The following is a 13,485-nucleotide window of genomic DNA, read 5'->3' on the forward strand; positions in this document are numbered from 1 at the left end:
GAGAGGACTCTGTCACAGAACTCCTATTCTCCGTCCTTGGAGTACCTCCAAGTCAGATTCCTAGCTGCTATTAGGGATGCTGGATTGCTTCAGCCCCAGAAACCGCAGCTTGAATGGGTTTGCAGAGGACTTCTTCCACACTGGACCAGGCTGTAGCTCTCTCCTTCCAGTCAGCATGGGTGTAGGAACCCAAAAAAATCTGGGGGGATAGCATTTTTACTCGCCGGGTATATTCTTATTCCGTAAACTAGAAGTTGTTTATCCCATTGTACCGCGCTACGGAATTTGCAGTCGCTATATAAATGATTAAATAATAACATTAAAGGGTCACTACAGGGAAGGGGTTTTACTTACCTGGATACAGCGCCAGGATCCTCCTGATTAGAACCACCCCTACCCTTCCCATGAATATTAGAACCACCCCTACCCCTTCCATGCACAAAAGAACCCCACCTACCCCTTCCACGCATATTAACCCCCTACCCCTTCCATGCCTATTAGTACCCCCCTAACCCCTTCCATGCATATTAGAACCCACCCTACCCCTTCCATTCATATAAGTACTCCCCTAATCCCTTCCAATAATTTTTCTACCTCTCCCATCCATATTAGTAGCCCCCCAAACCCTTCCAATTATTTTTCTACCTACCCCTCTCCCCCTATCCTTATTAGTAGCCCCCCTAACCCTTTCCAATTATTTTTCTGCCATTTTAACTAACACCAGTGCTGGAGTGCCGCCGTGTTTACATTAAAAGGCCTATAGACACCAGAACCACTACATTAAGCTGCAGTGGTTCTGGGGACTATAATGTTTCTTTAATGTGAGGTAAATTAGAGATTAGTGCCACGAATAATATGCTAGATTGCCTACTTACAACCAGATGAGGATGATGATGGGCTCTAGCTGCAGTCTGGCTCCACAGGTGTAGGCTCTCTGGAGGCTGTTTGTAACTGTGGTCACAAAAATCAATGTTCTGGGAGAACGGGAATCAGCTCCATTTTTGGGGGGCCCTTTACACAGCTCAAGGTCTGGGTCCCAGGGTCCACCTTCATGTTCCACCAATGCGTTTGTTCACAGGGGGTGGAGTGTGTAGGGGATGTCCTGATATGTGTGTAAGGAATGCATTGTGTGAATCTGTGCTTGTATGTGTAAGGGCTGCAAGGTGTGTTTCTGTGTATGTACGGGATGCAGTGTGTGTGTCTGTAAAGGGTGCATTGAGTGTCTGTAAAGGGTGCATTGAGTGTGTGTACAGGGTGCATTGAGTGTGTGTACAGGGTGCATTGTGTGTTTCTGTGTGTGTAAGGGTTGCATGATTGTGTGAGTGTGTGTGTGTGTGCGCGCACAGGGTGCATTGAGTGTGTGTAAGGAATGCATTGTGTGTTTCTGTGTGTGTAAGGGTTGCATGATTGTGTGTGTTATGAATGTCAATCTCTCTCCCTCCTTCTCCCCCTCCCTCCCTCCCTTGTCACTCTTTCTCCCCCTCCCTCCCTCCCTTGTCACTCTCTTTCTCCCCCTCCCTCCCTCCCTCCCTCCCTTGTCACTCTCTTTCTCCCCCTCCCTCCCTTGTCACTCTCTTTCTCCCCCTCCCTCCCTTGTCACTCTCTTTCTCCCCCTCCCTCCCTTGTCACTCTCTTTCTCCCCTCCCTCCCTTGTCACTTTCTTTATCCCCCTCCCTCCCTTGTCACTCTTTCTCTCCTCCCTCCCTTCCTTGTCACTCTCTCCCCCTCCCTTGTCACTCTTTCTCCCCCTCCCTTGTCACTCTTTCTCCCCCTCCCTTGTCACTCTTTCTCCCCCTCCCTTGTCACTCTTTCTCCCCCTCCCTTGTCACTCTTTCTCCCCCCTCCCTCCCTTGTCACTCTTTCTCCCCCCTCCCTCCCTTGTCACTCTTTCTCCCCCCTCCCTCCCTTGTCACTCTTTCTCCCCCCTCCCTCCCTTGTCACTCTTTCTCCCCCCTCCCTCCCTTGTCACTCTTTCTCCCCCCTCCCTCCCTTGTCACTCTTTCTCCCCCCTCCCTCCCTTGTCACTCTTTCTCCCCCCCTCCCTCCCTTGTCACTCTTTCTCCCCCTCCCTCCCTTGTCACTCTCTCTCCCCCTACGTCCCCCCTTGTCACTCTCTTTCTCCCCCTCCCTCCCTTGTCACTCTTTTTCCCCCTCCCTTGTCACTCTTTTCCCCCCTCCCTTGTCACTCTTTTCCCCCCTCCCTCGTCACTCTCTTTCTCCCCCTCCCTTGTCACTCTTTTCCCCCTCCCTTGTCACTCTCTTTTTTATCCCCCTCCCTCCCTTGTCACTCTCTTTATTCTCCCCCTCCCTCCCTCCATTGTCACTCTCTTTATTCTCCCCCTCCCTCCCTCCCTTGTCACTCTTTCTCCCCCACCCTCCCTCCCTTGTCACTCTTTCTCCCCCACCCTCCCTCCCTTGTCACTCTTTCTCCCCCACCCTCCCTCCCTTGTCACTCTTTCTCCCCCACCCTCCCTCCCTTGTCACTCTTTCTCCCCCACCCTCCCTCCCTTGTCACTCTTTCTCCCCCACCCTCCCTCCCTTGTCACTCTTTCTCCCCCACCCTCCCTCCCTTGTCACTCTTTCTCCCCCACCCTCCCTCCCTTGTCACTCTCTTTTTTTTCTCCCCCCTCCCTCCCTTGTCACTCTCTTTTTTTTCTCCCCCCTCCCTCCCTTGTCACTCTCTTTTTTTTCTCCCCCCTCCCTCCCTTGTCACTCTCTTTTTTTCTCCCCCCTCCCTCCCTCCCTACTCTCTTTCCCCCCTCCCTGTTTCTTCCCCCCTCCCTGTTTCTTCCCCCCCTCCCTCCCTCCCTCCCTGTTTCTTCCCCCCCTCCCTCCCTCCCTGTTTCTTCCCCCCTCCCTCCCTCCCTGTTTCTTCCCCCCTCCCCCCCCTACCTATGATGTAGCGTGGCCTAGCTCTGTATGGTCCGCGGGTACAGGGAGCTTTTGTTTCCTGTACCCGGCCAGACTAAAAGGAAGTGCACACTCAGTGTGCACTTCCTGTTAGTCCGGCCGGGTACAGGAGACAGATGCTCCCTGTACCCGGCCGGACCATACAGCGCTCGGCCACGCTACAGTGAGGGAGTGACAGGAGGGAGCGCTGAGCGCTTCCCTCCTGTCAGCCCCTCTCCTCATGCTGCACCCGGGCGGTGCGCCCTCATGGACGCACCAGCCCGGGCAAAGCTGCAGCCGCCTGAGGCTCTTTACAGAGCGCTCGGGCGGCTGCAGCATGAGGGGGGCCGGCGGAGCTGGGGGGGATTTCCCCATAACCAGTCCCCCCCGCATGATTTGCTGGGGGGGATGCATCCACCCCATCCCCCCGGTTCCTACGCCCATGCCGGTCAGGTATTATCCCTTCTACCTTTGCCTCTTCGGCTTCTATCCCAGGCAGGTATCAACACCTCTGCCTACACTTTGACCAGCTATGCCTTTACAAATGCACTTGTGGCTCTCAGGCCTAACTCTTTTTAACTTCTCCCAGAATCCATATGGTACTGGAACATATCCTGAAGCAATCCACATAGGACACACTTTTCAAATTAACTCAGGACAAGCCCATATGCGCATTACATCAAACATGATCTATTCTAAGGAAAAGTGTCCCTGGGGTTTGAGGACAACTTTGATAAGATAAATATATTGACTATATAATGTGCTTTCACAAAAACCATGCAATTCCTTTTCTTGATCCTAAAAGCTTCTCAACATTTATTCAAGGGGAAGGATTGACGTTACAGCTTTATTGAAAACTGAACATTAAATTGTAGCATTGCACCATCCATTGCTTGCTGGAGGATACTGGTTCCATAGGCAAGTACAGAAACTCCAGAATTAGTTTTTTCTACTGCACCTGCACTGTGAGCATGAATCTCTTTTGCCACTTCTCTACCTTCACAAGAGTTTCTAGATAGATGATATTTATATGTACATCATCATAGTAACAGTTCTTGATTTTTTTATGTTCGTTCTAATTTTTTTCAGTTTAATAGAAACATGGAATGTGACGGCAGATAAGAACCATTCGGCCCATCTAGTCTGCCCAATTTTCTAAATACTTTCATTAATCCCTGGCCTTATCTTATAGTTAGGATAGCCTTATGCCTATCCCACGCATGCTTAAACTCCTTTACTGTGTTAACCTCTACCACTTCAGCTGGAAGGCTATTCCATGCATCCACTGCCCTCTCAGTAAAGTAATATTATTAAACCTTTTAAACTTTACCCTCTCAGTAAAGTAATATTTTTAAACCTTTGCCCCTCTAATTTAAGACAATGTCCTCTTGATGTGGTAGTTTTTCTTCTTTTAAATATATTCTCCTCCTTTACTGTGCTACATAGAAACATAGAATGTGACGGCAGATAAGAACCATTCGGCCAATCTAGTCTGCCCAATTTTCTAAATACTTTCATTAGTCCCTGGCCTTATCTTATAGTTAGGATAGCCTTATGCCTATCCCACGCATGCTTAAACTCCTTTACTGTGGTAACCTCTACCACTTCAGCTGGAAGACTATTCCATGCATCCACTACCCTCTCAGTAAAGTAATACTTCCTGTTATTATTTTTAAACCTTTGCCCCTCTAATTTAAGACTATGTCCTCTTATTGTGGTAGTTTTTCTTCTTTTAAATATGTTCTCCTCCTTTACTGTGTTGATTCCCTTTATGTATTTAAATGTTTCTATCATTTCCCCCCTGTCTCGTCTTTCCTCCAAGCTGTACATGTTAAGATCCTTTAACCTTTCCTGGTAAGTTTTATCCTGCAATCCATGAACCAGTTTAGTAGCCCTTCTCTGAACTCTCTCTAAGGTATCAATATCCTTCTGAAGATATGGTCTCCAGCAGGGCCGGATTAAGAGCCCAGTGGGCCTGGTGCTGATAATTATGATGGGCCTAATTACAAAATCTTATTGACCAAAAACACTAAAACAGTTCTACCTCCTAAGCGTCATGTATCTGATGGAGATGATGCTGTAGGGAAACTTATAGGATGAGAAAACACATACCCTTTGCTAATCTCATGCTTTCACAGCATTTTCATTTAGATAAAGTTGTTATGGTGACCAGAATGTTCTTGTAATTTGATGAAAGGAATACTATAGTGTCAGGAATACAAACATATATTCCTGACACCATAGTTGTGAAAACGCTATTCATCCTTGCTTTATGTGAAAATGACTATGCTCCTTCCCTTTCATGACACTGTCAAAAGGGGGCCAAGCATGGATGTCATTACAATTATGCCCCCCCCCCCCCCGGAAAAATTCCTGCGGACGTCCATGCTCAGGGTCCCCATGTTCCCCAGTGTCACAATGTCTCAGGCGTCCCCATGTCTCGGAGCTGCTGTCTGGACTCTCTGTGCAGAGCTGCTCCCCCGCGGATCAGTGAGTAGAGAGAGGCAGGGAGGGAGATGCCGTAACTTCTTATCACTGCCTCTCTCCACACAAACAGCGACCCCTACTGGCCGGCGCTGGTATTGCAGAATAATCTATGTTTATACTGAGACAGACATTTGTATTGCCGGTATTACTACAATTCCCGGCACCGGCTAGGCAGCCTCAAATACCTGAGAAATACTTCTGAGATATACCTGGCAACCCTAAGAAATACATGAGAAATACCTGGCAACCCTAAAAGTAGTGTGTAAAAAAAAAAAAAAAAAAATTTTTTTTTTTTTTTAAACCAATGGGCCTATTCTATGGGCCTGGGCCTGGAGCTGCAGCTCCATCAGCCCCTATGTTAATCCGGCCCTGGTCTCCAGTACTGCGTACAATACTCCAAGTGAGGTCTCACCAGTGTTCTGTACAATGGCATGAGCACTTCCCTCTTTCTACTGCTAATACATCTCCCTATACAACCAAGCTTTCTGCTAGCATTTCCTGCTGCTCTATTACCATTTTTCTAGTTTACCTAAAATCATTCGCCATTTGGATTATCCCTCCTGTTATGTATTCTTTGTGTGCACGTAAATGTAAAGAATTGCAAATGATGTTTGAGAGACACAATGTTGCCTTTATAGTGTTGCAATAAATGTCATTAAGATGAACCATGGCTGCCTGGTTTCCTCTAAACATGATATCCCTGCTGTAAGGCATCAAACCATCTTTCTCCTGTTATATATGCCCTTTCCCTTATCAATGTCTGTGTTTTTTTGTCTTTCTAAATCTTGCAATCATGTTCTCCTTGTTTTGGTGATGTCTATGTGCTATACCAGTGCTATTGCATTATCTTTCATTCAAGCTTTTCATGGCCACATAGATAGAGGAAACCGCACTCACCAGGCTGCCAAGGTACACCGGATCGAGGAAGACCAGACCCCACGTTAGATATATGAAATAAAGTATTGGTCCGGGCACTCAAGGTAATGGCAAAAAAGCAGCTTTATTGGAGCAAAAATACCATAAGGTTGAAACATTGCTGTTTTTGCTCAAATAAAGCTGCTTTTTGGCTATTACCTTGAGTGCTTGGACCAATACTTTATTTCAACACTCTACCTTTAGACACTTATAGGGCATTACCCACACCTTTGCCAATAAACCGAAAGACTAAAAGCAACAACAACATTAAAAAAAAAAGAGGGAAAATCAAGGAGTGAGATACAAAAAACGCTCGAAAAAGGACAGGTTCAGGTAAGTAAACTCCCTTTACTTTCCTCCAGTCCCCGGCCACTGGACCACCAGCAGTAATGTCACCAGCAGCGGACTTTGCAAATTTGGCAAAGTCCCCAAACGGTGATGGCGCTGCTTTAAGTTGTATTGGGTAGATTTCTCCATGTTCAGCGAGATGCGATTAAACGGAGCACAACTGACTGGAGTCAAACTATTCCCATAACAGAGTAACTGGTAGTATGGGTCTCACCCCCTACTTCCTTTAGATATGAAACAGAAACACTTTTCTGTAGTTTCCCGCACTTCTTCTCTTCTCTTTTTTTTTTTTAATTCATTTTTTCTCCAGGCTTTTTTTCCACTCCTTACCCAGAAACGTGGACTATGATCTTATTACTCAGTTAACAATGGTATGCTGTAATGGATAATAGTAGATTGTAGATTTACTTATACCGAACAAACATGATGTGATATCCACGCTGTCACTTTGTCTCAATCTTGTCTCGTACCTATTGTACTCTGTTTATACATCTAAGTCTACTTAAATAATGATTGTCAAAACAAAAAGAGGGCAAACCATTGTGAACAGTTTGCCGATATCAGGGCTGAGTGTCGGAATACTCTTGGCATCATAACCACTGCAGGGGATTGTACTGGTTATGACGTTGGGAGTAACCCTGTGAGACAGCCATGAAGATGTAAGCAGAAAACGTAGACATTTACAGGTTTATTCACTAAGTCCAAAAGGCCCTGTACTGACATCAGGCTGTGTACTGAGCCATTCAGACTGCAACATACCAATATTGTTAACACAATTTTAAAATGTCCAGATTTTGCGAACCAGGTTCTGAGCAAGCCCGAATTTGGTCTGGAATATATCCAGACAGAATACTGCAGGACAGTTTAAATTACCCAAATCCTTAAAATCCAAACCATTTGCTGGCTTGCAACATTAGCAGTCAGTGTGCAAATAGTAAAAAAATTACATTCAAATGTTGGAAAATGAGCCAATGGGGGTCAATATGACCCACAATATTACTATAATGGGGGTTTGGGTGGGGGCATATCTACTAAACAGCAAAAGCAACCAACAACTGCACACGGTAACTAAACACTAGAAACTTGGCAGCCAATGTAAAGTTCTCATCCAATGGGGATAGAGCCTGCAAAATAACAGGGGGGGGGCATGATCCCACCATCGTACACCTTCCCATGGATGGGGCCTTGAAATAAAATAATGGATGGAGGACAGCACACCCCCTGTCCCCAACCATGGCTAGTGGGTGAGAGGTAAAAAATATGGAAATTGGGGGGGGAGGGACATCTTAGTGAGAAGCCGCTGACTTCTCAATGTTGAGCATGGCAGGAGGGGGCATAATGGAGATTTAAAATCTCACATGTACATGCTCATTGAGATAACCATACTCAGAAAAGCAGAGGCGGCTCTATTTGGCTGTGTGTATTTCTGAGTGTCTCTGGCATTGCCTACCTGTATGTGCTTGAGAGTGTGTGTTTGGCAGTTAGTGTTTGTGTATGTGAATGTGAATGTATGTTTCTGTGAGCATGTCTAGCATGACAGTGTGTGTGTGTATATGGGGGTGACAGTGGGCGTGGGGATGGAAGGGGTTATAGTGTGTGTGTGTGTGTGTGTGCGCGCGCGCGTGCCCCGCTTGTGTGCAAGCAGGCAAATAGTTTTTAAATTATCATTTGTTTGCAAAATGTAAGTGAATGATAATTATCACAAAGAGTTCAGTTTTTCTCTATTTAGCTTTTTAAAATAAGTAGTAGTCCTTTATTCAACTGAAATTTTTTTTTGGTATCTTTATAAATGTTGTTACTGTTGGCCTAACAGCAGGGTCACAAATAAAGTGATTTTTTTAATGATTTAATATCTAACTAACTCAACCCAAATATGCTTGATCACTATCAGATGCAAGAGCAAAATACAATTAAGATGCAAGATGACCTTCAATTAGTCATTATGTGTACAGTCATTCCTGAGAACGTTTTAAGTTATCTGAACAAGCTGTGGAATTAAGTGGACAATTTTAAAAAGTTGGAGGCTGTAAGTGTAAAATTAGTTCTGCAAAAGGGTAGTAGCCCCTCTCATATTTGTAATGTTGTATCTTACTTAATTTTCCATTTACTAGTTAGTTGCTTGCTAAATTTGTTAGTTTGTTTAATTGTTTTTTTAATTAGTGTGTCCATTTAGAGATAGAATTGGTTGCAAAATTCTTGACCCCCCCTCCCCCCAACCATTGTGATGGGTACTGTGAGAGCACATGCATGCCAATGACATAGCTACCTAATCCTGAATTCCAGTCTGTGCCCTCAAACCTTGTTTTTTTTTTGTGTGTGTGTTTTTTTAATGTCCGACAGGGACACAAGAAAAAAAAGCAAATGAAAGCAAAATGCAATAGCATTATTAACATTTATTTTGCTCCATGATTATTTGCAAAGCCTTCCTACCCAGACAACCACATTTTAGCACCGCCCTGAGAATGGGCAGCCGAGGATGACATACCTTTCACAAGAACTCAAGTGTCACCAAGGAACGCAGGCTATGTTGATGTCCCCCTCAGTCCTGGGTTAATTTTTGAAAATGTTGTCAAGAAAGATATGAGGACTTGGAAAACAAATTCTGCCCTTAAATAACACTTTATAAGAAGCTACATAAGTGTATTTGAACGTACTCAGAGGATCAAGTAAAGATAAACATAAACAGAGAAATGCAGCAATACGGGTGGCGGGGCCTGACCTCGAAGCAGAAAGGACACAAATCATAGCAGCTCCTGCTAAATAAAGCAATTACAGCAAATTTTAAGGGCCAACACGGCTAATAAGCGAGACAGAAAAGCTACCCAGAGTGCGGGGACATCGGGGTGCATAAGTAGACACCAAACAAGCGACGAACAAAGCCCCATACACCCCATGGTGAGGCCTACAAGCATGGCGGGCGCAGGAGGGACGGACGCTTTCCTGCAGCCACGACCGGCCAAGAATCAGGCTTTGGGCCCTCGTCCCCCGCCCTCTGGACCGGCCGGGGTTTATCCTGGTATACCCCTACAAAGCGGTGGACAAACGACCACGATACAGAGACCCGCACCTACCATTACAAAGGCCCCCAAAATGGCGGATGCCGTCCATACAGCCTACCCACAAGATGCATGGCTCACAACAGAGCTCCGGCTAAACCTAATCTTTTCCTCCTTCTGGAAGCAATTGAAGGCTCGCATGCGGACTCCGAAACACAAGCCACTGACGGCATGCACTGCATCACGAGGCACCCGACGGAGTGAAGCAGAAGCTCCCCCTAACCCTGTACCCGCAACATTTCATCTCCGGCAAGAGACCACCTCGGGACCACACCTGAGCACCAGGGTGGGCAGCAAAATAAAACGGGGCCTGGAGCCCTGGGGATACCCAAGAGAGGACCCCCACGGCACCCTCATCGAAGACCTGCACCAAGACTCAAGCCTCAACGGGGCAAGACCGGCCCGACAAAGTGACTGAAATGGAGGGGCACAACACTCAGAGAGGTGAATGCGCTGAGAACGCACACAGGGAGCTGTCACAGCCCAAGACAGGTGAACCCAGCCGGCACACATATTGGAGGGCACTATACTCACTAGCCAACACACCCCCACATGGCTCAGGGGCTCTAAGCTGCCTCGCACCAGCTGCAACTATCAACACTGGGGGCATGCATCCAGCCCTGACTAGGCATCGGCTGACCCCAACGGGACTTGGACTCCAAGTCAGGCAAAATGCCCATTTTCACTCCGTTTCCTATGCCCCAACTGAACTTCCACGTATGTCGGCTGGCATCTCTATTTTATGTATGACTTTGTTTTTTGGTCTGCTCGCACGGGGGATCACAGGGGGTATTATCCGTAGTCCATCGATTAAACGCTAAGTATACCTATGCTTAGACTAGCCCATGTTCAAGCGAATATTATACTCTTATGTTATATATATTTTTTTTTTTTAGTGCGATCTTATCAATATGCTGTTTAGCAGTTAGGTTTCCAGGGTTATGTTTAATCTTTTCCCCACAAGCACTGCTAGAGCACTATTACAGTCTTGATCATAGAATGATTGCATTTGTCATGTTTCACCACTGTCACTATGTCACTCCTCTGAATAATCTTCTCTAACATGACCATACGTTTTACCAGCATGAATACTCTAATGTTAAATGCAAATCTTTAAACAAAAAGAAAAAAGTGCTGTGAAGCTGACATATTATGTGCGCTATTAGATAATCTTTCGTGATGCCCAGCGCAATGTCTCTGTTAATGTGTATATCCTGCAAAGCACTACAAAAATAAAGAATTAAAAAAAAAAAAAGAAATGCTGCAACACCAAGTCTCTCATCTGCCAGATTTTAGGGGGACAGTCCAGATTTTAGGGTCCTGTCCTGTCATCCCTCTTTTGGGGACCCCAGGGAATTGTCGCCAAAAGTGTAGCACAAGCGCATCACTAGACGGTCTCACGCTATATTCAGGCCACTAGGAACATGCAGTGATTGCTGAAACAGTGCTCCTTGAATGACCTGCCCTTGGTGGCCTGGCCTGCTTGATTGGTAGGCAGCCTGGCGTGCATTTATGTCAGGATGACTTGTCAGTTCTTTAGGCAGAAGCGACCGCTTTCAAGATGGGTCCTTCCCATTGGGCAGCAAAACTGATTCACATCACTGGCCAAATGAAGGCAGGCAAGGGGATGCAGAAGAGCTACAGCTTCACACACTTATTCTGTAGGTTAAAATATCAGGAGGTGTGCTGTGATGTCTGTTGACCCAGTACTGCAGGAGTAAGGCAGCAGGCAGTTGAGTAGGCTGCCAAATTATGATGACTAAGTATGGTACCCCTGTAGGTGTTTGCAAGTGACTGCAGCATGAGATGAGACAGTGCTCGTATCCTCTGCACAAACAGCCAACATGTCATCATTCATAAATATCAAGTTCATGGCATCTGATTGGGTTTGTACCTCCTCGATTGATCATAAAACCTATACTCGAAAAACTCATAGAGTCCATGTGATTACATTGGTAGCATCATCTAATTATTGATTTATTAATATTTTACTAAAAAAAAGAGAGCAAAAGTCTTTGCATATTATTAGTCTAAGTTGCTGAGGCAATCAATAAAAAAAATTAGGCATATAACATTATTGATTGACGTGGGTTGCTGACCTGATTTCTACAGAAATGAGTCAGGTAGTTAAGTCCTTAGTAAGTTACAGTATGCAATGAATAATTTAACTCGAGATAATCCATATCTGTGTATTTGCACTGTCTTCGTCTTTGACTTTGCTCTGTGGATTTAGAAAGATCAAATGTTGGATAGAGTTCTAAAAGTGGTGCAATCGCCATAGAAACTAATGGAATGTTCACACTAATTACCCAACTTTGCCACAAAATTAGTCTTTGAAGATGTTCCTTATTTTTCATTTGACCCAGAAATTGGTGATCTCTTTCTATTATAAATATTTTGGTATTCAAACCTTGCAAACAATGTGTTGTTACTTCACTTATAATGTAAAGGGTGCGGGAATCCCGTGACATTAATTTATTCATTGCAGTTATGTGTTTTGTAATGTTTTTGTACATTTAAGATGTCAATAGAAAACGACCACAGTTAGGTTACACTTATGCACGTAAATTTACCATTTGAAATATTCTTCTTTGTTTCCGATTTCAGGTTTTCAAGATGTCCATGTGATGATCTTTGTGGGATTTGGTTTCCTAATGACATTTCTGCAGCGATATGGCTTCGGTGGTGTTGGGTTTAACTTTTTGCTGGCTGCCTTTGGAGTACAATGGGCTATTTTGATGCAAGGCTGGTTGCACTCTTTTGAAGAGGGGAAGATACTCATTGGTGTAACAAAGTGAGTAAACACAAAAACAATGTATAAGGACATATCTGTTCACAATATTGTGGCTTGTAGCACCCAACCAGAAATCCAATATATCATCAGCGGACCACGTGATTTTTCACTCAAATTACAATTTCATGGAATTTCCATGGCAAAGCCCCTGAGACATATATAATCAAGGGCGTAACTGGGGAGCTAACAGGGGCTGGGGCTCGAATGGAGTCCTAAAAAACTGCGGGTCTAATTTTGTCCCCATTTCCTTGTTAGCCCTGAATCCCTTCTAATAATGAGAGATAAATAACATCTCTAGTTATATCATTTGTGACAGTTACACTGTAATGTACCTTGTTTGACATAAATTATAGGCATCTCTTCTTGAGTTGTATTTTAAAGCTGTTGTATACAGCAAACACAAACTCCAAGGAATCAATGTTTAAAATTGAATAATGAGGCAAAAATGTGATTCTTTGTTGAACTAATTTGCATTTGCCCACCCAGAATCCCTTGCCATAATAACATCACTGCAAATTTGAGATTTCTATGGGAAAAGCAAGTCTTATGGCTTGACTAGTGTGTGTGCAGGTCTGTGTTTAACAATATATAGACTATCTATATATATATATATATATTAGGCATATTACATTATTGATTGACGTGGGTTGCTGACCTGATCAATCTACAATATATACATATATATTGTAGATTGGATTAGCCGTATTAGTGTATTTGTCTAGTAGGCAAGATGCCAAAAAGTATGTGTGTGTGTGTGTGTGTTTTATAAATATATATAAAATTATATTTTAACATTTTGAAAAAAATCTTTTCAAAAGTGTATCTAAAAATATTCAATTATTTGAAAAGCCTAGGCAAAAATATTGAAATCGAGGCCTATTTACAGTCTATTTACAGCCCATTAAAGTATTTTAGGTAATGCTTTCTTGTAACATTTCAACAAATATGTGCATTGGTTGCGCTACAGGCTCTACATTCACTACAGACTCAGTCACA

General features: G+C 44.4%; 1 protein-coding gene across 2 annotated transcripts in view; it reads left to right on the forward strand.

Moving 5' to 3' along the window:
- RHCG (Rh family C glycoprotein) overlaps positions 1 to 13,485 on the forward strand; it is a 75,131-nt gene that overhangs the window by 10,617 nt on the left and 51,029 nt on the right. For both annotated transcript variants that reach the window (XM_063448892.1, XM_063448893.1), the window contains exon 2: positions 12,303 to 12,489. In XM_063448892.1, coding sequence (XP_063304962.1) covers positions 12,303 to 12,489 — 187 coding nt within the window. The remainder of the gene's footprint in view (positions 1 to 12,302; positions 12,490 to 13,485) is intronic.

This window comes from Pelobates fuscus, chromosome 3, assembly GCF_036172605.1.
Source record: "Pelobates fuscus isolate aPelFus1 chromosome 3, aPelFus1.pri, whole genome shotgun sequence".
NCBI classification, from domain to species: domain Eukaryota; kingdom Metazoa; phylum Chordata; class Amphibia; order Anura; family Pelobatidae; genus Pelobates; species Pelobates fuscus.